Genomic DNA, 24,749 nt, shown 5'->3' with positions numbered 1-24,749 from the left:
ACCGGAAGAATTCGGGAAAAGTCACAAGGAAAGAGGAGACGCCAGCCCAGATGTCCTGCCAACTTCCCAGAATCCTTCTCGCTGGAATCCATCTTGGCCGAGCGATGCACGCGCCACCGGGAAGGACCCTGAGTCAAAGTGACTGTCCAGAGATAACCCCAAAACTAACCCCATCCCCATAAAACCCGAGACTGAGCCACGTGGGCCGAGCAGTTCTCCTGGCTTCCCTTACCCTGCTGCTCTCCACCCGGGAGCCGCTTCCCAGCAAAGTCTTCTGCTTTGTCAGCACGTGTGTCTCTCCAGACACTTCACTTCTGAGTGTTAGACAAGAGCCCACTCTCGGGCCCTGGAAGGGGTCCCCCTCCTGCAACAGTCCCACAAATATGCTTACCTGCAGTATTTCACAAGTATAGATTTTTGTTTCCATCACTTATCAAGGTCATTCTCCCAAGTTTTATCTTCTCAAGACACAAAATGACTTCAAAGAAATGGACTGTATATACCAAGCTAGAACTTTGGAGCTTTTGTTCCTCAGGCACCCACTACCCATGAACTTAAATCATCTGCATCCTCTTTATCTTGTCTGTACGTATCTCTTGTTCCTATGCAAAGGGCACAAGAAAAGATCTGAGCCTGAGTGTTGTGGCTTAGAAGATGAAATAAATTGGAGCCCAGGGAAATGAGCTCCTCGACGACTACTGGTCAAATCAGAAAGAAAATTAGTCTAGATGCTAATGATGATGTGTGCTCAGCACACCACGTGGCACATGGTGAGACGAGAGGGAAGCAGGTGCTATTAACAATTATAAAGCCACACTGGGGAAACTGCAACCCAGAAAGTTAGCCACATGCCTGATAGTTAAATACTCTGCTAAGTCATTTATTCTTCCAAGTTACTGTTTAAATCATTATTGAGACTATGAAAATACATATTTTTATCTTGGCATAATTATATAAATTATTTCTTAAGTTGCCCCAATTAGTATACCTTTTCCTGAGCTTGTTTCTTTCTTTTCATACATACCTAGCACTTGGGGAACAAACTTTCACTAGTTGTTTCCTTTCAATACTGTATTCAGGCTCCATTTGGATGTTAAATTTGGTACTCTTTACACAGATAGGCAAGATGTCCTCGTTAATGTCGAGCAAAGTCCCATATGCTCATCGCTCTGCATCTTTTTGCCCCCCACCTAAGAGCAACACCAGTAGCAACACAAACAACAGCACTGAGTGCCATACTCAGATTGTGCCAAGTGTTTCTGTATTACTTCACTGGTTTTCAAATTTCCCCTTTCAGTGAAATCTTATCCCAATGCCCAATATTCAAAACAGAAAAGGAGAAGCTCCCAAAGTCTCTTTGGGCCATTTTCACAATGGCTGCTTTATCTCACTTAAAGTTTCTTCAGTGACGCTGAGAGTTATTTACTGTTTTAACTGGGCCTTGGAGAGCATTCATAATGTGCTCAAAGCCAGATAGCAGTAAGATAATGGAGCCAAAATTGCATTTATTCAATCAACATGAACTTTTTGCCTGCCTCCTGTGTGCCAGATACAACTCTTGGCACTTGGAATACATCAGTGAACAAACAGGCAGAATCCCCTGTCGCTGGTGGAGCTTATATTCTGTCCCAGTGGATTTGAAGGCGGGTTTGTCTAATTCCAAAATAGTGTGGACTTCATGGGATACCACAGTGGCACTACTTGGATTCTTTGGTTTTCTCTCTTGTTCAATCAACCTCTCTCCGCTGACCTGAGCCACAGTGGTATAATTCTACGTTCTTAGGGAGTATGCGTATCTGGATGACTCGTGATCAGCTTAAACTGATATATTCTAAAATCAGCATCTACCTGCCGCCAAGCTGTCAAAACAATCGCCAGTGACTGGTAACATTCCTGTGGTGCTTGGAAGCCCACAAAGCCCATTTATATAGAGTCTCTTGCTCATTTCTCTTAACTACCTCACAAGCTACAACCAAGTCAGAAATTATGATCCTATCATACAGTTTGTAAAGGACAAAGTTATGAATGGGGGATGTGTACTTCAGTCTGCTGTTGGAGAGATGCAAAATGTGCTCATTTATTTTAAGTAAATTTGATTTAACACTGTATTTCATATCCTGCTCAGCTAATGGAAAATTCGACTTCAGTCACTCCTGGGGCTCCCTTCCCAAAGCCTGGCCAAGATAACTTCCTGTTACATTGGTCTGATCCCTTTAGGCCCAGCAGTTCTGCCATGCTTGGGGAATAAGAAGTCCTTGCTGAGTGTGGGAAGCACAGCTGTTCCCTTCTGTGGTCTGGCCACCAACTTGGGCACCGCCAGGTAGAAAGCTGTGGGACCCTCGAGATTTCGTAAGCCTCAGATCTTCGTTTCCTCCAAGGTCACCTGAAATTTCTCTTGTATTTTTTCCTCTGTGGCATGTTCTCTCTCTTCACCCTCTAGGATACATGAAATAATCTCCTTAAAGGCTTGAGCTTTAACGAAGCGAGGAAGGAAGGGATCTCACAGGCAACCCCATCTTGATAGCTGTCACAAACTCTCATGAGGCAAAAGAGCTTGGAGTCGAAGAACTGCTTGAGAATAGTTACTGGGGAGAAATCTATAAATTAATATCTGAAAAATTCTTCTGGAACATGGCTCACACTTATTCATTACTTATTATTATGAGCCAGAAACTGTGAGAAGCACAGGTGCCTAATCTCATTCAATCCTCTCAAAATCCTAATTAGGTTAGGCCCATTGTTCCCATTCTGCAGGCGAGGAAAATGAGGCTCACAGAATTGATGTAACTCTTCCAGCACAGTGAGTGGCAGAGTTGGGGTCTGGTACAGGTTTGACCTCAGGATTATGCTCCTTTACATCTGTGTTCCTTCCATCCCACTTACGATTCCTGTCAATGCCATTTCTCTAATCATTGGGGAGCTACTATTGGTTGCCCACTATCTTTCACTGCTTCTACTCACTGTCAGGGAATTAAAGGAATTTTCCATCCAAGTGTTCTTGGCTTCCTTTAAGACGCTGATCGAGTTGCTCTGCTGTATTTATGTGGTGTTTTGCTTCTTCAGTATCACTTCGGTTTCCTTAAGTCTGGACAGCTCTGTCTGTGATCAGGTTCTCTGTCAAGACCAGGGCTTCCTATACATACATGTGCAGGAAGATGTTTCCCTATGGGAAACATAAAAATGCACATTCACAACACCCACCCCTAGGTGTCTGGGTTCAGTGGGCCCAGGGAGGATTCTGGGGGCTCATCTTCAGCAGAAATTTAGGTAATTGTGGTGAAGGTGGCTCATGGTGCATCCTTTGAGCACCACTGCTCTAGCCAATCCTTTCTCTACTTTATCTTTCATTTATTCAAGTCACTGCTTGTTGGGTTACAAGGACCAGGAACTCTCTCAAGTTCAAATGTAAAGGGAGCTGATGGCTGAAGAGGAGGACAAGGTGACATTATGAGAAAGAGAAGAGCCAACTCAAGAACTGGACAATTGTCAAAGAGCTCTTCTACTTTGCTCTTTAAGCTCCATGGGTCCTTGTCGCCTCTATCCTTTAGGGCTGCATGAACGTATGTCTGCTCCATCTCATCTCTGTAAATCAGCTTTGTCCTATCTGCCCATGGCTTTCACTTGGGAAGTCTGAACTGGGCCCTAAATTTGACATATCACTGCATTATACTCACTAAACACAATCTCTATGCTGCTTGCTTCAATTCTTCAAACAAGGATCTGACTAGGGCTTCACCGGTGGCACAGTGGTTGAGGGTCCGCCTGCCGATGCAGGGGACACGGGTTTGTGCCCCGGTCCTGGAGGATCCCACATGCCGCGGAGCGGCTGGGCCCGTGAGCCACGGCCGCTGAGCCTGCGCGTCCGGAGCCTGTGCTCCGCAACGGGAGAGGCCACAGCAGTGAGAGGCCCGTGTACCGCACACACAAAAAAAGAAGCTGACTAGCTCAGCTTAACTGCCCATGGGTCAGCTGCCTTTGAGCAAGTGACCACCCTCGTGCAGTCACTGAGGTTATGCTGGCAAGTGGCAGGGTACACGGTCCTGTATTGCAAACACGTGCATGTAAATACGCCACTGAATCAGGAATTAGAAGCAGGAGGGAAGCTTGCTAAGAAGATAGCTGTGGGTCGGGGTGAAATCACAGCTGTGGCTACCACAGTTTCATGGTCACAGAAACCTTCTTAAGACTTCGCTTTTTATCTTGTCAGCTCTCAGCTCAACTACTCCCACTTTTCTCTAACTGCTCCGTCCTAAACATGGAGCCCAGTCCAGAATGGTTCTGCTTAACATTCAGAGCCGTCTGTGACCTGGCCCCACTGTACCCTTCCACCGTCACCTGCCCTACAGGAACCACCTGCTACAGGCGGACCTCTACTCCTTCCGCTCTTTCAATGTGCCATGCTCAGTCTGGAATGTTTCCACTTTCTCTACGTTTACTTATTTTTTTCCTTGAAGTCCTGTTAAACCTTACTACCCTTATGAAACCGTTCAAGGTCACTCATCCCTCAACCACTTTCTGTGTGGCCTATTCTGAACTTCATTACATTTGGTCTTGTGCTATGCTGTTTCAGACCTTTCATCTTATTTCACCAAAGGCAATGATTTGAAGGCAAGAATTACATTCTACAAGGCTGACTTCTCTAGAGCCTGGAAGTAGCAAGGCCACCAAGAAAATAAGACAAAGCATTGGAAGAGCTATTAGCAGATATACCCAGTGAACTTAAATACTATGTTTCGATCTCACTCCTATTTTTTCGCCAAACTAGCTACAGATTAGGCCCACAGGATACATGATTTCCTTTCATTTTTTTTTTCTTTTATACCTCAACTAAAGTCACTTTCATTCAACTGGTTGAGTTCAAGTCAATATCCGTTGATAGTCACACAGAATAGGGTGATAAAATTGAACAAAAGTCAGACTTTAGCTAAGATGTCATTGTTAAGAAAACTTTTAAATGAAAGCAGACAAGGTAGCATGGCAACATACTTACACGAGCTAATTAATTTTAAAAGACATTACCTCATAGCCGAGTAAGTGTCCATTGCTCAACTTCCAAGGAACAGCGTTCCAAGAAACTTCAATTTCTGAGGAAGACAAGCTATTTGCACAAACTTGAGATGGAGCTACTGTAGGTTCTATTTGGGAACAGAAAAATATGTTGAAGTTCTTATTTTTTTAAAAAAAAGCATTTTAACATATTTGAACATGTAAAATATTCTGTAAAACTATTTGAAAACAGGAACCATGTCTTGGTCACTTTCCATTTCCTAGGAAGAGAGAGCATCACAGCCACAGGCTTTTCCTTGCTGAACAGCCAGGGCAACTTGCTCCCTCTCTAGCACTCCCTTCTTGGCATCCTACTTTCCCCCCCATCATTATTTCTCTCCTCTCCGTCCCACAGTGCCTATGGGAAATCCTATGCCCACAAGTGCTACTTATTTTATGTTATTTTTTGTTTTTCCAAATAAAGGTCAAGGTCTACAGAGTTCATTTATTCAATAAGCATTTAGTGAGTGCCTTGTCTAGCCAGGCCCACAAGAGGGGCAAAGTTAAATGAGATCCTGTACTCTTCTGGAGGAGATAGGCACACACAGAGCTTAGTACACAGGAAGAAATCCCCTTTGTAATGGAGAACTCTCGGGGCTTCATGGATCTCACAGTGATTCTTTCCTCTTAGGAGCTCTGAGCAGAGATGCGTCCTCCCCCAATATCCATTTCTACGTTAAAGGATCCTGCCCCCTGGCCATGGCTGATGCATACTGAGATAGACCCCTGGTCCAAGGATGGGCCTATTAGATTTTTTTCTCTTGAGAATTTGAAATGTGCTTTGGAGAAACGAGGAAGACTTGAGGCCAATCAATCCAGCCCTGGTGCCCTAGAGAAGCCCTAGGTTTCTGAGGGCCCAGAGCTTCTCTGATTAAGGTTCTTCATGAGGTTTGCTATTTACCTCTCTCTTTGATTCAGTGAAAGGTGTGAGTATATTTCCAATAAATCCCTGCTTTTTTTTTTTTTTTTTTTTTTGCGGCACGTGGGCCTCTCACTGTTGTGGCCTCTCCCACTGCGGAGCACAGGCTCCAGACGCGCAGGCTCAGCGGCCATGGCTCACGGGCCCAGCCGCTCCACAGCATGTGGGATCTTCCCGGACCGGGGCATGAACCTGTGTCCCCTGCATCGGCAGGCAGACTCTCAACCACTGCGCCACCAGGGAAGCCCCAATCCCTGCTTTTTTAAAAGACAAGTCAAATCAGTTTCTGACATTTGGAACAGAAAGACCTTTAACCAAATCATCAGTGGTGGCAAGAATGGAAACAGGAGAAGGAAAGTGCAGGAGGCAAGAAGATATTAAAAGGCTCTGGCCATCCCTCCTTCCCAGCTGCCGCCCGCCCCCAACCCCGTCTACCCAAACTCCCTGGTTAATTGAATTGTCATCATCCCTCAGACTCCTGACCTGCTCTTGTAATGATAATCCTTCTCAGCAACTCTTGGAGATAGGGTCTGGCTATGAATATAAAAGCTCTTGGTTTTGCAAAAAAATTAAAAATCCTGCTCCCTTTTTCTCTCAGAACTCAGTGGGAAAAGAGAACAAAAACAGGAGGTGACAGCATGACGAAAAACTGAGCCTCCTTACTGTTTTTAGGAATGACAACTGTGGACCCACTTTCTCAATTTACTGTAAGGCTTGGAGGATAGAGGAGATACTGTGAAATCATATTTCGTGAGCTCAAACTACTCAAGAGCAAAGGCCCGGGGTTAAAATACGAGCTCAATAGGTCTGTATGGATTTTGGCAAGTTCATTAATTTCTTTCATCAAGCTTCCATTTTCTCCTGTGTAAGTGGGAAATAACAAATGACAAGTACCTACTTGTCATTCCTCCTCGGAAGATTCAAATTAGGTAATGTCTGGCTGATAGTAAGCATCTAATACATGCTAGCTCCTGCCATTCTAACTAGCTAGAACCGCATGAGATAGCCAACATTCAGCTGCTTTTGACCTATAAAATGGCAATTTCATAGGATTCTCCTAACATTACTATTATGTTTACTACTACTTTCTGGGACAGAAAGGCAGAGAAAGGGAGTGAGTCCAGAGTGGAGTATGTATGAATCTATACCGACTAGAACTGGTGAAACCCATCCTCAAACCTCCATATTCCATACCTCTCCAATGTCAGGCTTCTGGTCGTCCCTCTCCATCCTGCTAAAATCTCTTTCTCAGGTCTAGGAACCACTATAAAACTTCAGACCACGGCACTTCAAAAAGAATATCTTAATCTTACCTCCCAAAGAAGAAATCTGTAGAAGGCTGTGCTGTCCCCTGCTTCACAGACTGGAACTCAATGTATTCCTCATAAGCACATTTGTAACTAATTATTACCCCCTCTAACTAGCCATTGAGTCTCACACTTCAACAGGGCATGGTTGATCTTTATTACCTGGACTAGTAACTATGACTTCAATCATTCTCCTTTTCAAGAAATATATCTGAAGTCACAAAGAACTTCCAAATGGGTTTTTGGAGCACAATTGGTTGATTAAGTGTGGAACTGACATACACATCTTCCTTGACTTATGATGGGGTTACATCTCGATAAACACATCTTAATTTGAAAATATCGTAAGTCGAAAATGCATTTAATATACCTAATAGAGCAAACAGCAAAGCTTAGCCTAGCCTACCTTAAACGGGCTCTGAACACTTACATTAGCCTACAGTTGGGCAAAATCATCTAATACAAGGCCTACTTTACAATAAAGTGTTGAGTATCTCCTGTAAGTTATTGACTACTGTACTGAAAGTGAAAAATAGAACGGTTGCATGGTTCAGAATCATTTTAAGTATATCCATTGTTTACGCTTGTGGTTGTCTGGCTGCCTAGGCGCTGTAGCTACTGCTGCCCAGCATCCTGAGAGATCATTTTACTCCGTATCACTAGCCCAGGAAAAGATTAAAATTAGAAACTCGAAGTGCGATTTCTACTGAAATGTGTCTCACTTCACACCACTGTAAAGTCAAAAAATCATTAAGTTGAAGACCATCTGTCTAATCATAGCCTTTCCATACCTTCTTCTGCAGAGAACACTGTTGTCACTGGGCTAAATGGTCCTTCACCTTTGTTATTATAAACACCCACTTTAACTTCATACAGTGAAAATGGCAGGATGCTTTCATTTCTAAAGACATATCTTGGGGTATCAGGAGATGTGACCACTGTCTGGATCCAGTTGCTTACTCCAACAGGGCGGAAAGCAACAACATATCCAAAACCTTCACCATTCTGTAGTTCTTCAGGGACTGGCTGTAAAGGAAAGGCATATTAACTCACGCTTTCACACGAGAGCAAGGCAAAAATAAATGCAGCTCTAATGCGGAGTCTTTTGTAAAAGCCATCAAATAATAATCCACATTGTATTAAGTGGTTGGATTAAAAAAGGAGAAAAAGGTCAGGGGGACAGTCAGCTGCTTTTAAATAAACATATGGCACTCTTTCATAGCCATCAGATAACTAACTGGAATTTTCCCAAATTATTCAGATTTTTGAGCATCTTGCAGCCCTAATTTGAGTTCTGAATAATAAAGATATACTTTCAGTTGAAATACTGCATCTCTAAATCAAATAAAAATCATCTCATCCATAATGTTGATTTTATAGAAAAAAACTACACATTGACATGATAATTCAGAGCAAGAGTAAAACTTTAAAAAAGGAAATAAAAACAATATATTAAACTCAAAGCTGTATTTGCATCATGCCAAAAATTCCTATTGACACTCCATAACCTCTCGACTTCTTATTTTTCCACCCACATCTTCAAATAGTGTAGACAATTCTAGTGCCTTCTGACTTTGTTAATTAACGTTTTTCCTAATTATGACTTAAAGCGAGGGCTGAGAGAATGGCTAGGACGCAGCCCCCGCTGGAGAAGTGGTGTGTGCATCACCAGCGGGGGAGCAGCTCCAGAGGTGCTGCTCCAGAGTAAACAGCCAGGACTAGACTCACCCCTATGTTTACCAGCCAGATGACCTCGGGCAAATTATTTAACATCTCTATGCCTTAGTGCTTTCACCTAAAAAACCTTGCGAGGATAAAATGAAAAAAATATGCAAAATGCTAGGAACAATGATTAACACAGAGTGAACACTCAAAAATATTGGCTACTAGTTCCAGCCACCACCACTAGCACCACCCAGGACGCCATGACTGTGGGAAGGGCGTCACCCTGAGGGGCAGGCGCTGTGCAGACACTTACATCCCAGGTGATCACCAGTTCAGACCGGCTCCCACCTCCTCCACTGGCATCTGAAGGAGGCACTTCCGGCACTGAAAGGTTAGAAAGAAAGACTGAAACCCTGCTAGCATCTAGTAAGATTTATCTGAAAGAAGACTCAATGTTGTTTACTTTTTTTTTTTTTTTTTTTTTTTTGTGGTATGCGGGCCTCTCACTGTTGTGGCCTCTCCCGCTGCGGAGCACAGGCTCCGGACGCGCAGGCTCAGTGGCCATGGCTCACGGGCCCAGCCGCTCCGTGGCAATGTGGGATCTTCCCGGACCGGGGCACGAACCCGTGTCCCTTGCATCGGCAGGCGGACTCTCAACCACTGCGCCACCAGGGAAGCCCTGTTGTTTACTTTTAATACTTAAAATAATTTGATCATTGGCACATTACACGTGTGTGTGTGTGTGTGTGTGTGCACACGTGGGTGTATATATGCAATTATATGTGTGTGCATATATATGTGTATATATATATATCTTTGAGGGAGATCATCACATGCTTTATATTTGCATAAAATTATTAAATATTCAAAATATCTCAAACAGTAAGAAAACAATGACTCAGTGTGAAGGTTAATAAAACAAGAAAAAGTGATTCATCAGGGATGATGATAAATCAATCCCATATGGACATTTTTCTTCTCCCAGTTTCAAAGCGATTTTTAAAATTGAGTTATAGTTGATTTACAATTGTTCAGGTATACAGCAAAGTGATTCAGTGTTTTATATATATACATATATATACACACACATATATATTCTTTTTCTGATTCTTTTCCCTTATAGGTTATTACAAGATATTGAATATAGTTCCCTGTGCTATACAGTAGGTCCTGGTTGGTTACTTACTTTATATATAGTAGTGTGTACCTGTTAATCCCAAATTCCTAGTTTATCCCACCCTTCTCCTTCCCCCTTTGGTAGCCATAAGTTTGTTTTCTATGTCTGTGAGTCTATTTCATAAATAAGTTCATTTGTATCATTTTTTTTTTAGAGTCCACATATAAGTGATATTTGTCTTTCTTTGTCTGACTTGACTTCACTTGGTATGATAATCTTTAGGTCCATCCACGTCAGCATGAACATTTAACTTGTGACTCTTTCAAGTGACTATTTTATTTTTTTAGACTCCACATATAAGTGATATTTGTCTTTCTCTGTCTGACTTGACTTCACTTGGTATGATAATCTTTAGGTCCATCCACGTCAGCATGAACATTTAACTTGTGACCATTTCAAGTACAGATTTAGTTCTCAGAACAACATTGGCTCTATATAAAGATGACCCATACTTAAATTCTCAAATCCTGTTATGAGATAATCTTTATGAACCTCACACAGGCTTTTATGCTGAGAAATTTATGCTTAATAAATCCCATGACACACCTAGAACATAAGTTCGCTGAAGATGGGTCTTTGCTGCGTTCAGAGCTGTACCCACTGGACCTAGAAAGTGCTCAGTGCACAGCAGGTACTTCCTGAAGATGTGTTGTGTGAATAAATGAACTGAGCACCAAGACAGACATGGCTCCCCGATTTCTCACAATACCTGGCATAAACATTATATGCATTGTCCCGTGTAAAAGAGCATCATTAAAATTACAGAAATGTATTCCATGACTTCTATCTTGGCTTTGTTCCAAAGTGATATATTGGCTGTATTTCAAACATAATTTTAGTCTTAATTAATACTGTGGACTCTGAAAAGGAAAGTCTTAAGTCCTCTCTGATGCCTCAATAACGTGATACCATGTACACTTTCTACTTTGCAGTTTCAATGTTAGGCTATTTTTAGCATTATAAAAAGAGTCTTATGGTTAATATTAATAGTTGCCCCACATGGAAAATTTTAACAATAATTCTCTCTTAATTTAATACTCAAGGGGCCAAAATATACCTATTCATCAATCGCTTAAGCTTGGTGGCAGAATGAGATTTCCTAGCAGCTGAACTCCCAGAAGTCATTATCCTACCAATTTGTCAATGCTCGTTATAAATGAAAACAGCACTTCCCCTGTTAACAGGGTAACTATATCAGATAGTAATTATAACCTTAAGTGACAAAAACATATTCACTCTACATACACTAATGAATGCTGACGATGGACTGAACTCTTGCAAATGTCACACTACATCAGAATCACTTACACGTGTCTTTTGACAAATGCCATATGGCCAGTCTGCCGTTAGATAGTTCAGATAATTGCGACAATGCATTATCGAGGCTGGAGATCAAGCGCAAGAGAAGTGGAAATACACACCCAGAAAAACCTATGAAGCCATGACTCAGAAAACAAAAAACACTAACCTGCCTCCTCAGTTCTTACTTTTTCTGAGGGTAAACTGGGTTCTCCACCTCCGATTTTGTTATTGGCTACAACCCGAAATTCGTATTCCACCCATGGATTTAACTCGACTACCGTAGCTGTGCGTGTTTTCCCATCAATGACCTCAGGCACTACAAAGGAATATTTCAGAGAGGTAAACGTCTGCACGTCTTAGGGTTGACCTGAAATCCATACATATGTACCGGTGGCATTTGCCTCTCCCCCTTTACCTGTTGTGGCCGTCTGCCAACCCACGGAGAAAGGGGTCCGTGCCTGGACAGAATAGGATATAACTGGGCTGTGGTTGTCTGTACCTTCTTTCCAAGAGAGTTGGGCTGTTGTATCTGTAATTTCATCTACCTTTACGTCTTCTGGTGGTCCAGGTGAACCTAAGGCAAAAATGCAAACAATATTTAGCAGTTCCATAAACGTCATTCTCTTCTACCAATGTGAAGAACATGCCCCATAGCACTTGAACCCCTTCAACGGATCCCAATTTCAAAAGCGCTTAGGGAAAGAGGACATTTACCTGGCAACAAAACTTCCACTTTTTTTCTTTCACATTCCTGTTGCTAGATATTAAATCTGCATTCTGAGCCATGAATTCCAAAGGCATAATACTCCACAATTGCAAATGAAACCTGCTTTTTGAGACCTCTATTCAGCAGGGTTCCTGCCCTGTTCCAAATTCAATATCCTTTACTTTGGGCGCGAAACCTTTTTCTTTAATCTCCTGGGACATCTCTGTAGTTCCCAGTTTGTAATTCAGAGCTGTTTTATTCTACCATGCACGCTGGGTGATTTTTCAGCTCAGTAGCAAATCAGTACTTTGGCCGGTAGCTCAGACTGGCAAATTTTCTCAGGCATCCTAGATGATCCTGTGTTTTATTTCGGAAGTAGACACACACACCCACTATCACTACTCTCTTTCATATTAAACACTACTGCTGTATTAATGACATACTCAAAAACACATCAGCTTGGCAGCAGCTGTGGAACGCTTATTACACTGAGAGCTATTGGAATGACAGAGTTGAGAATTTTATTTCTTTGAATTAGCACCTATCCTTACTCTCACATCTTCTGGTCTATTTGGGCAGGGGGATCAAATCAATATTATATAACTCACATGTTCATATGCTATCTCATCATGGTTTTTCAGTTAGAAAGGCTCAGTTAAGAGGCGAAATTAAAGAAGCACACAGAGCCATTAATGTTTACCTCTTACTATGAGGTCAGCAGCAGATGAAACACTGTCCACCCCTGTCTGCACCATACAAACATATTTCCCACTGTGTTTCAACTGAATGTTTCTGATCATTAAATCGCCTGACGAACTCTGTTGGAAAAAACAGGTAATGAACATATTATTAGTTTGAAAACACAGAGACTCTCGAAGGCTATGGCCAACACCACCACTGGAATAAAACCCATATTTAGAGAGAAAACCTAGGTGGTTCCAAGACAGAAGATTGCTACGATGGAGAGTATGGAAATAAAAACAGGTTAAAAACCATACATGATTGCAGACATAGGTTTCTGTAGCTAAATAAACAACAAGCTTTCCCCTGGGCATTATGGTTTCAAAGATAAATAAGGGCAGAGATTACAGTCTCAGAGTCTATTTACTTTCACTAGGGTGACACTTCTTTTTATATCCATCGCTCAGCACCAGCTCAACTCTTTTCTCCAGTTCCATCCTCTTTGCAATTATCTGCCTGAGAAGAAGACGGAAGCATTTAGGTATCTGGCGGGAGATAAAGGCAGCACGACAAGGGGATTACCATGGTTGAAACACTTTTCTGAACACTTTGAAGCTTAAAAAGCCTAATGCTATTTAATTCCTTCGCTACAGAATTTAGGGACAGTCAGTATGAACCCCTCAATAAGAAGAAATTAAAACATTTTTAACCAAAAAATAACAGCTACCCATAAAGACACAGGTTGGCATCCCCCAGTGCCAATTAATGAAGCAAATGTATTTCTAAAAGCTCAACTTCAAATCGTCCTCGTTTTAAAAGAATGTAAAATCATGTTCATAAAATGAGTAACTGCAGGCCAGTTTCATGCATTAGTAAAAGTATGGATTGAAATAAAACGATTTGGAAAGCAAAGCCCTTTGAAAAGGATCACTTAATGGAAAACCTCTAAACTGGTACGGAAGAGGAAGCAATAAGTAGTTTGTCTTATTAATTAAAAGGATAATTTTACTCTTGGGTTTTCCCAGTATTTGTTGAAAGATGGATTCCACTATCCTGCTTTTAGGTAATTTCCTAAGATCTCCTATCAGGTAGTTTCTTAAATATCGCTTCCTATCCTTAGGATTCTTAATGTGCTATGTATTCTCCGTTGGTTGGATTGTTTGGCTTTAGCCTGAATTTCTTGAGTATCGGGAAAAGGCAGATGTGAGCTGATTGATGGCTGTAATTAAATGATAATCCAGAAACTGTTGAGTTTGCACGCTTTACTTTCATCAAGTTAAACTTTTTCCTTTCCCTCCCTCTGTCTTTCTCCTCAGGGTTACTTAGAAATTTATCCCCAGGACAAAGCCTTCAATGCTTGCTGACCTTTAGAAACTCTTTAAAAATTTTATGAGCTCCATATACTCACAGGAGGTTGATTACCATTTCTATAGGAATCTCTTATTTTCAGTGAAGTAAGAACTGTTACGATTAAATTCCATCAAGGCATTGGGGTAAGTTGTTATTCTTCCCTGTGTTTATTTGCTTATTTTGAAAGCAGCTGGGTAAAAAAAGAGAATTGGAACTAGTACTGTCTTTTGGTCCTCAGACACACGAATACAGCTTTTAGGCACATAAGCTCGTTTTCTTTCTTGAAGGAGTAAAAAAAGAGATTGATGTTGGGTTTGTCATTTCTCTTCACTTTGGTATTGATGGGTAAAGAGAGATATAACTTAGCTAGCTTGTGTAATAACCAAACCATCTTCCTGAAGAAATGTAGTTAGGCTCACCGTGTAGGGAAATATAATTTTTAATTATATTTTACACTGTAGAGTGAAAACAGAAGCAATAAACATGTAGACGGTAGGAACCATTGATTTTGTTTTTCAGCACCAACATGAAACTGAGTGGATGAATACATAAATGAAAAATAAAATATAGCAAAAACGAAGGATCTTATACTTAATTTTTGTCTTTCTCAGTAGACTATATTTATATTGTTCCTCTTCTACTGCTTTTTCTCTCTCACCCTATCTATTGTCTTTTAACGGAGCAATATGAAGAGTCAAGATTCATCTTAACAAAAGTTCATTGAATGCTTGCCATACTAGATTCACTCGAGGTTAGAGAAGTGTGTTATCCATGACCTCTGCTCTCTAGGATGTAAACCCAAGTCAGGGATATATATATATGAAACAAGTTATGTTTACAAATTTAGAGGGGCTTCCCTGGTGGCGCAGTGGTTGAGAGTCCGCCTGCCGATGCAGGGGACACGGGTTCGTGCCCCGGTCCGGGAAGATCCCACATGCCGCGGAGCGGCTGGGCCCGTGAGCCATGGCCGCGCGTCCGGAGCCTGTGCTCTGCAACGGGAGAGGCCACAGCAGTGAGAGGCCCGTGTACCGCAAAAAAAAAAAAAAAAAATTAGAGAAGTTATTTAATAAAGGTTAAATAAAATCACATGGCACATACCATGTGTACACAACGTTAGAACGCGGGAGGCAGGAAATTTTTCAGTCCTGCCGAGGATGTGGAGTGACCAGTACTCTTGCTGTTGCTAATGGGAATGGAGACTGATGCAATCACTCTGGAACCTTGTTTAGAAATATCTACTAAGGCAGGATATACCCATAATCTACAACCTGGCAATTCCATTCCTAAGTAATACATACTTTACAGACATGTGTGTGTATGTTCATCAAGACATTTAAAAGAACGTTTGTGGCAGTACTACCCATAATAGCTAAAGAACGGAAACCACCTAGTGTCCATCACAAAAAGTAGCTTAGGAAGTAGTGGAACACTCATTTAAGGAAATACTATTAGACCATGAAAATCAATGAACTATAACTATATAGACTGACATAGCTAAGTCTCAACATAAAAAATATCAGGTAGAAAGGAGTACATGACACTAATCTATCACATCATAAATCTAGACTGTGACTATCTTTGGAGGGATATTTAGTACTGCAACGAGGCATCACAGGGACTTCTAGAATAGGGGTCATACTGCTTCCTGATTTCATCGTTGGTTACCTGAATGTGTTCATTTTGTGAAAATTCACTGGGCTACACACTTATAATTTGTGTATTTTTTGGCAGAACATAATGACTCTCAAGATGCAGTTGTTATAATGTACAACTATAGCTCTAAACGCTCCACTATAAATAGGACCATCACTGAAAAGGTCAAATAACATGGCTGTTATTCTAAACTCCAGTTTCTTTCACAAGAATTAATGTTTAATAGTAAAAGTGCAATTAATTAGAATATTCTATAACTTCTTATTAAAATGCAATTGATTATTCCCAGACGTTAAAAAAATATAAAAAAGGAAAAGGAAATTCCAAAGGGAAGTTTCACTTACATCAAACCAATTCTTGTCCCCACCAATTTTCACTGCTACTGGTTAGAATATAGTTTGTTACTGATTAACTAAGATAAAGGGGACAGGAGAGGAACGTTCGAAAAAATCCAAGTAGCATTAGTCTAACTGTGGTAAAATAGCACTTGATAGATTATTTTTCAGTATATTTATCAGTAAAATTGCATCTATTATTTAGATAAATTTAGAAACATGCTTCTAATTCCTCAGAGTGTAAGTATAAAACAACTTACAAACATTAATAATCTTGCAATAAATTCTTAGGAACACTAATAACCCTTTGAATAAAAATAGCTTCTACTTTATTATCTGCTAAATTAGTTTGTTAGTCTTTCTTTGTATTGTTTCCCTAAACTCTCCTTTGGCCCCCTTCCCTCAAATAGAACGGACTAGAATTGGGACAAAGCAGAGTCAAAGCTTCATTTTCTTCACTTCGCTTATCCCTATTGCCCTTAAAACGTCCCCCTCAAAATGCAGCAGTGTAATTCCCAGTCTTTCCTGAAAGCAAGTGCTTTTTCTATGCCGCTGGTCACAGCATTATTTGAAAATGGAGCTTTTAACAGTGCAAGAGGCCTATTCCTACAGCTTAAACGAGGGTTTAAGAAGAGGGAGACATTTCCCTAAGTCATATGAATTTTAGCTCTTTCTCAGAAGCTCTATCTTTTAAAATAGGATCATTCATTCCAAAACTATTCATTAAGCAATGGCTATACTTTAGTCGCTGAGGATACAATAGTGAGGGAAAAAAACAGTCCTTATGTTCATGGAGGTTACAGTTGAAAGACAGCCATTAATCAAATGACTACCACAAATCAATGTAAAATTACAGTGTAATGCAAGTTCAAAAAACACAGACGAATCTATGATTCTGGAGTCTCAATGTATTGATAGTTGAGCTAAGATTTGCAATATGAATACAAGCTATCTAGCAAAAGAGGGTAAGAAAAAAGTAGTCTACATTAGAGCACTTACACGTATGCAGAGACACTAAGGCAGGTGACAACATAGTCTCTTTTGGGAATGGGAGGGATAGGCAATGTCAGGGGGGTTAGTTAATCCACAAATCCATAGGAATAGGCCTCTCCCACTACCAAAAGCTCCATTTCTGTCCCCAGAAAACTAAAATTTCACTGTAGCTAATTTCAGGTTCATATTCATGTCTTAATGATAGTAATTCTTTTTATTATATTTGAAAAAACTTGTAAGCTTTTCTAGAATTAATTATCTAATTAGTTTTTCACCTAATTATATAGGTTTCCCCTAGAAAAGATCATATTTCCAGAATATGTTACAGGTATAAACAGTATATGGATTTATAAGTCAAATCACCTTTGAAATAAATGCTAAGAGAAAATCCAGTGAGCGCATGAGACGAAAAAGAAGATAAGCTTGTTAACTTTTTCCCTATATTTTCTTAGGTGATGATGCTAGTGGAATTTTTGATGTAGTTGAAAAACCACTCTGCACTGAAAGAAAAACACTGCATGATGTGATAACCCACGCCAGCTGAAGGTAAGAAAGCAGACAACTCATTACTATTACACGTAAGCTGAGAGTACATTGTGAGATCTACCATATGCTACAAATCAAGGTATAAAATAAACCTTGGAACTTGGAAAACCTCGTGACCCCTGCAAATGTAGCATGCACTTTGAATAAAACAAATTTTCAGCAAAAACTAATTTCCTAGTAAGCACTCATGATGTAAATGCGGCTGCTGGACTGCCAAGAAGCATAATTTTCCAATTTAAGGGGGAAAAAAGCATTTTGACAACTATTTGGAAGGCAAGGTAGAATAGAAGCTCCTCCTTTTTAAAAATCACTTTACACAGCCTGTTTTTGTATAGATTCCAATGTTAATCATTTATCCCGTCACTGGGTTGCCTTCCAAGTCCTGACACTGCATGTAAGTCATACACAGGTGACTAGCGAACAGTCAAGCCTCCAGGTTACTTCTGAAACCTGAGTGGTGTTTTTCTCTGTGAAGGTCCCTAAGGGAATTGGTGGCAGATGGGTCACCTCTGTATTTCTGACCAACCAAGTTAAATCTTGCCCCATCCCTACCCCAAATGGCTGCAACAAGGCCACCTTTGTTACAAATGGACACTGCTCATCCAAGGAACAGAAATAATTGGCAACCACTGAAACATGAAAATGGGCCCTAACACTGTAAACCATTTTAGTTCTTCTGACGGATTAATAATTTCATCTGAAGCTGTCTGATGCCTGGTTGTCCAAACAGGTGATATCTAGTGCAGGTAATATGCAATCTGTTCACATCAAAATTCTTCGACTTTCTTTGGTACCAATAAACTGAAATAATTGATCCATTACAGGATTTAGAGCCCCAGCTTGTCCCGTCATAAGTGCTTTGAAAGAATAACACATGAAAGATAAAAACTTGGTCAAAGACCTTCATGCATATTTTAAACTGTATCAAATGCCCAAGTTACCTTAAAGGTATCAGCTTTTCTATTTCAACATCAAGTTCACATTAACAACTTGGGGATTTTTTTTTTTTTTTCTGGCCAGTGTAGTGTTTATGGAGTATCTTACTGGAAGTTGGTGATCTCAGGATCCAGTGTCTATTCCCACACTGATTGTACCTCAGTGTTTTCTAAACTTCAACCACTAGAGTTATACCTCCACATTTTTTTTTTTTTTGCCATATTCCAGTACTAAATGCTCTACTATTTACTTGTTTCTTAAACTGCTTAACTTTCTTAAATAATATGTAAGTCAATACAGAAAATGTGTACTTTTATCTAACATGGAAAACTGCTGATCACAGTAATAGTTAACTGATAAAATGAAAACAGTGAGTGCAAAATAATGTAAATGGACACTAGCTGGGCACTCTCAAAGTCTCTGAGACCTGGATCTTTACTCTTTCAATTAAAAAGGGAGATTAGCAAAAATTAGAAAATCATTCGTGACAAACCTAACACCATACTGAATTATTCTCCTTGATTTAACCTAAATGATTGAAATGAAATTGAAAATAGAATAGATCTCATTCTGCATTATTTAATATTGCCTATTGAGTACCTAGTCTGTGCTTTGCAAAACACTGGGCTACCCAGATCACTTAACCCAGTTGTTTTCAACATTGTCTGTACAGTAAATTCACCTGGAGAGTCTTTAAAAACATACCAGAGGGCTTCCCTGGTGGCGCAGTGGTTGAGAGTCTACCTGCCGATGCAGGGGACATGGGTTCATGTCCCAGTCCGCGAAGATCCCACATGCTGCGGAGCGGCTAGGCCCGTGAGCCATGGCCGCTGAGCCTGCGTGTCTGGAGCCTGTGTTCCGTAACGGGAGAGGCCACAGCGGTGAGAGGCCCACGTACCGCAAAAAAAAAAAACCAAAACAAACAAACAAAAAAACCATACCAGAAATCCCTAGGCCACATCCCAGAACAGTTAAATCAAAAGGGACTAGAAAGAGGAGATCCTTTAGCTGATTCTAATGATCAGTTAGTATCTAAAAGCATTAAATGCCCGAGATTTTATATTCTTCACATCATCACTCCTCCTGGAAATGAAAGCTTCAAGATAGGCACTCTTTTCCCTAGCTCTAAAACTCTGCAATTAATAAATGCATAAAATAATCCTTAAGTTAGGTTGTTTAGTGCTGGGTTTATAAACTGAGAACAGTACACCTGTACATATTTTCATTCTGGAAGATGGGTGAGAAAACTAGTGTCTGTGAAACAGGTACTAGATGTCAAGTACAAGGTGCATTTCCTTGACATTAGATTGCCTTGGTGTACTTGTTGTCATTTTAAAAACAAGTAGTCATTGAAATAATTCAACATGGTGATAGATTTCTATAGATTCATATAGAAACTTACTGTTAGTCAACGTGAATCACCCTACGATTACTCTGAATTGATGTGACGGTAGTTCAGAATGCAAGTATTTCAAGTCACAAGAGCCTACCCTGAGTAACAATTTATCTCATAGATCACAGGTCTTTTTTTTGTCTTTGTTGCTTTTACCCTCATATTAGAGATTTAAAATATACTGGGAGCAGATCGGCCCCTTGCAGAATTATAATGTTAGTGTAAGAAAAAGGAAATCCATTGATACAAAGGCACAAAAAGCCATTGTTTCATGGAAACTTGACCAAGTTGTGCAAATGTATTGTGCTCAGTTCTAGTTCCAATTACTCTTGCTGTGTAATAAATTACCCCCCAAATTTAGTGGCTTAAAAAATTGATGATCATTTACTCTGCTCAGCAATATATAATCTGAGCAGAGATCAGTAGGGGGACAGCTCATCTCTGTTGTAAACCTCATCAGCTGGGGCAGCTAGGATGCGGACAGGCAAGCCAGCTTACATGACTGGAGAGTGGTGTTGGCTGTTGGCTGGGAGTTCAGCCATTCTCTTAAGGTAGACCTCTCCACCATCTGCTTGAGCTTCCAAGCAGGAATTCCAAGAGAAATTGCACCAATGGGACAAGGTGGAAGTGCATGCATTTTTATGAGCTAGCCTCAGCAATCACAGAGCATCACTCCTGCTTTTCTTTATTGATCAAAGCAGTCACAAAGGACTACCTGGGTTCAAGACAAGAGGCATACGTTTCACCACTTGATGGGGAAGACTGTCAAAAGTCACACTGAAAGACAAGCAAGTGAGGTACAAAGTGTGCTTTTGCAGTCATCTTTGGAAAACACCATTGGACACGTCCCTCCAGATCCATTCTGTACCTGCCGTACTGCTTCTTTTGGAGGCAGCTGACCTACACGGACTATATAAAATGGTGCCCTTACTTTCTGTCTTTTCCTTGGGTTCCTCCCATCAGGAAATCTGAGGGAGGGAGAACAGTGAGTTCGTGGTATTTGTTTATCAAGGTTCATCCCTGCACAGTTGTTTTACTCTGACTGTGCCAAGAACCCAAGACAGACTTTAAAACAACCCCACCAACTCTGATCTAGACGCCCTTTCATGTCAGGAGCCTATGTGTGAGCCAGAGAAAGGATACCCGCAGTCAGAGAGAATAAAATTACACTCTCTCCCAGGAGAGTTGCTCCCAAAGAGATCACACCAACTTTACTACAACTTCAGACCAATGTATTCCCACAGTCTTCCTGATACTCTGGAAATAAATAAATAAATATATGTATATATATATCTCAAAGTCATATTTAAAAAGATGATAAAAAAGACTAGCTTGGATGCCAAATCCAATCTATCAGTAGACTATTTTTTTTTGTAAACAGTTATGATCTAAAATTTTAAAGTCAGTATTAAAAAATGGTTTACAAAATCAGAGTGTTTACTGTTATAAAAAACAGCTTAAATTCCTGGGTTTTGTGTCTAAAATTTTAAATTGCCCCAAATGAGCCATTTATTCTTCACTTTCTTATTCACGTCCAGATCAATTAAATGGTATAATTAAATACTGTCTTGCAAAGTAGAATACTTTTCTTTCTGAAATCGGAGCATAAAAATCCAAGCCACTATGGACAATTACAACTCAATAATAAAAAGGCAAATAACCCGATTAAAAAACAGGCCAGTCATCCTGACTTCTGATTCTCAGTTGGCATATAAGCAGTTTAGCAGTCATCACTCTGTTCTAACAACAAGTAAAAGCTGAAGTAATTCCGCTTCGATCTGACAGAGAAGTGAGGCCATGGAAAAAAACCACTGCCTTCAAAAGTGGAGAGACAGACTGACAAATACAGAGAAGCACAACTTACTGGAGCAGAAATCCGCCAGCAGAAATTCCCCTGGGAGCCAAGACTGGGGTAGAGAAACCCAAACTGTGATGGATGAATTGCTGGAGGGTCAGCGTGGACAGGTCTGAGAGCTAACACTCCAGGGAACCCAGACACAGGTGGTTCCCCATACTTTTCTGAGTTTTACCTCCGGGAGCTCTACTGGGTCCTCACACTGAATGGTGAAGAAAGATCCCCTCATGTTTCTGGCATGGCAGGGGAAGGGAAAATGAACCATTGTGACATAAGCCAGAGCACTCTGTTCTTCTGAACCAAGGTTGCCTTTAGGAGAAACTAATTTACCAGAGCCTAACCTGCTGGGGTTTTGTAAGAGCCTAATACCTCTTCCTAAGAAAAATACCCAAATCCTGATCCCTCTAGCTTCCCACACGGGGGAAGGGAAATACACAGCTCCAGTACCTCCAGCCATCCTGTCTCACCAGATGGGAAAGGAGGAGATGAAGAAGCACTGTGGAAGTTCACAGTCCAGGGGCACAGGCTCACCAAAACAGCAGACCAAGTCACAGGACTGGAGAACACTTCCTCTCACCACCCCACAGACTCACCACGATATTTGTAAAGGCCTGCTCACTGCAGTTCCTTTCAGCTACTACACATCACGCATGCCTTTCAACAGAACAATTACCGGGCATGTGAAAATGCAAAAAATACAGTGTTAAGAGGCTGAATACAAATCAGAACAGGCATTAGATATGGCATGAAGTATCAGACGAGAAATTTTAAAGAGCTATGATTAACATGCTAAGGGATTTAATGGAAAAAATAGATAGATTGCAAAAAGAAATGGATAATGTAAGCAGAGGGATGGAAATTCTAAAAAACAAAAAAGAAATGCTAGCGATCAAAAACACTGTAAAGAAATAAATAATGGCTTTCATGAGCTCATTAGTAGACTAAACATGGCTGAGAAGACAATCTCTAAGCTTGAGGATATGATGATCAAATCTTCCAAAACTTAAAATGAAAGATGAAACAACTGAAAATAAAGAACAAAATACTTAAGAACTGTGTAATGGAGATATAAGAAAGAGAAGAAAGAGAAAAAGGAAGAAAGTAATATTTGAAGCAGTGGTGACTGAGAATTTCCCAAATTTATATCTGAAATCAAACAACAGGCCTCTCTCCAGAAAGAATGAAAATGATAGGTCAGAAACACGGCCCTCCATAAAGAAGGAAAGAGCATCAGAAAATAAATAAGTGAAATATTCCTAATTTATCTAATAGATAACAGTTTTTTCAAAATAATAATTCACTGCTAGGAGGAAAGCAAAACTAAACATACTCATACCATATGACCCAGGAATCTTACTCCTTGATATGTACCCAAATAGAAAACTTATGTCCACACAAAACCTGCACACAGACGTTTAAAGCAGCTTTACTCATAACTTCAAAAACTTGGAAGTAACCAAGGTGGCCTTCAGTAGGTGAGTGGATAAACTACTAAATCCAGTCAAAAGAAAAAAGAGCTATTATGCCATTGAAAGATACGGAGAAAATATAAATCTATGGTACTAAGTGAAAGAAGCTAATCTGAAAAGGCTACATACTACGTGATTCCAACTACAGAACATTCTAGAAAAAGCAAAACTATGGTGATAGTAAAGATTATTGGTTGCCAAGGGTTGGGGGAGGGAGAGATGAATAGATGGAGCACAGAGGAATTTTAGGGTAGCGAAACTACTCTGCACGATGCTCTAATGGTGGATACATGTCCTTACACATTTGTCCAAACCTCATGAATGTACAGCACCAAGAATGAACGCTAATGTAAACCACAGACCCTGGGTGACAATGATGTGTCAATGTAGGTTCATGGATTGTAACAAATGGACCACTGTGATGCAGGATATTGATAGTGGAGGAGGTTGTGCACGTGTGAGGACAGGGGTTGTATGGGAACAACTCCTTGTACTTGCCGTTCACTTTTGCTGTGAGCTTAAAACTGCTCTAAAAATAAAATTTATTAATAAAAATAAGTTAATAAAATACTTATTAATAACAAGTAAAAAATAAATAAAAAATTTACAAGTCACAAAGGACCACATCCTTCATGTTTCCATTATATGAAATGTCCAGAATAGGCAAATACCAGAGCAGAAAGTAGCTTTGCGGTTGCCTGGGGCTGGGACTGTCTGAAGGTGGAGGAGTTGGGGGAATTATGGATAATGGGTGTGAGGTCTCTTTCTGAAGTAATTAAAATATTCTGAAATTGATGATGGTGATGGAGGCACATCTCTTTGAATACAGTAAAAGCTATTTAATTGTATACTTTAGTTCAATTATATGAATTATTTCTCAATAAAGGTGTTAAATAAATAAGCCATCATGAATAAAAGATAATGTTATGATTAGAAGACACCATTTACCTCCTCATTCAGTTTCACTGATCTGTTCATTTACTGGATTTATTAGATTTAAGCCTTTTTTTTTCCCCCTGCGGTACGCGGGCCTCTCACTGCTGTGGCCTCTCCCGCTGCGGAGCACAGGCTCCGGACGCGCAGGCTCAGCGGCCATGGCTCACAGGCCCAGCCGCTCTGCGGCATGTGGGATCTTCCCGGACCGGGGCACGAACCCGTGTCCCCTGCATCGGCAGGCGGACTCTCAACCACTGCGCCACCAGGGAAGCCCAATTTACGCCTATTTTTGACAAGTCCTCTTTTTCAGAATGTATTCATGAACCTTAGCCCCACCCCCTTTGCCAAACAAAACCAAACCAAAATTATGAACTGCTAGTTCTCTCCTCTGCCTCCAGAGATGAGATATTTTAACTCTGCAAATCACAGATGCAGGTAAATATCTGTTAATCACAATTTGGAGGATCTTAAGTAATCATA

General features: G+C 40.5%; 1 protein-coding gene across 1 annotated transcript in view; it reads right to left on the bottom strand.

Annotated features, from left to right (window-relative positions):
• CNTN3 (contactin 3) overlaps window positions 1-24,749 on the bottom strand; it is a 259,214-nt gene that overhangs the window by 27,657 nt on the left and 206,808 nt on the right. Inside the window, exons 13-18 of the mRNA XM_032650525.1 lie at window positions 12,823-12,940; window positions 11,832-11,990; window positions 11,583-11,732; window positions 9,251-9,321; window positions 8,064-8,298; window positions 5,020-5,135 (exon numbers count right to left, since the gene is read on the bottom strand). Coding sequence (XP_032506416.1) covers window positions 5,020-5,135; window positions 8,064-8,298; window positions 9,251-9,321; window positions 11,583-11,732; window positions 11,832-11,990; window positions 12,823-12,940 — 849 coding nt within the window. The remainder of the gene's footprint in view (window positions 1-5,019; window positions 5,136-8,063; window positions 8,299-9,250; window positions 9,322-11,582; window positions 11,733-11,831; window positions 11,991-12,822; window positions 12,941-24,749) is intronic.

The sequence above is a fragment of the Phocoena sinus genome, chromosome 11 (assembly GCF_008692025.1).
Source record: "Phocoena sinus isolate mPhoSin1 chromosome 11, mPhoSin1.pri, whole genome shotgun sequence".
Classification (NCBI taxonomy): Eukaryota; Metazoa; Chordata; class Mammalia; order Artiodactyla; family Phocoenidae; genus Phocoena; species Phocoena sinus.
Note: the sequence above shows the minus strand (reverse complement) of the source record. Positions and strands in the feature narration are given on the sequence as shown.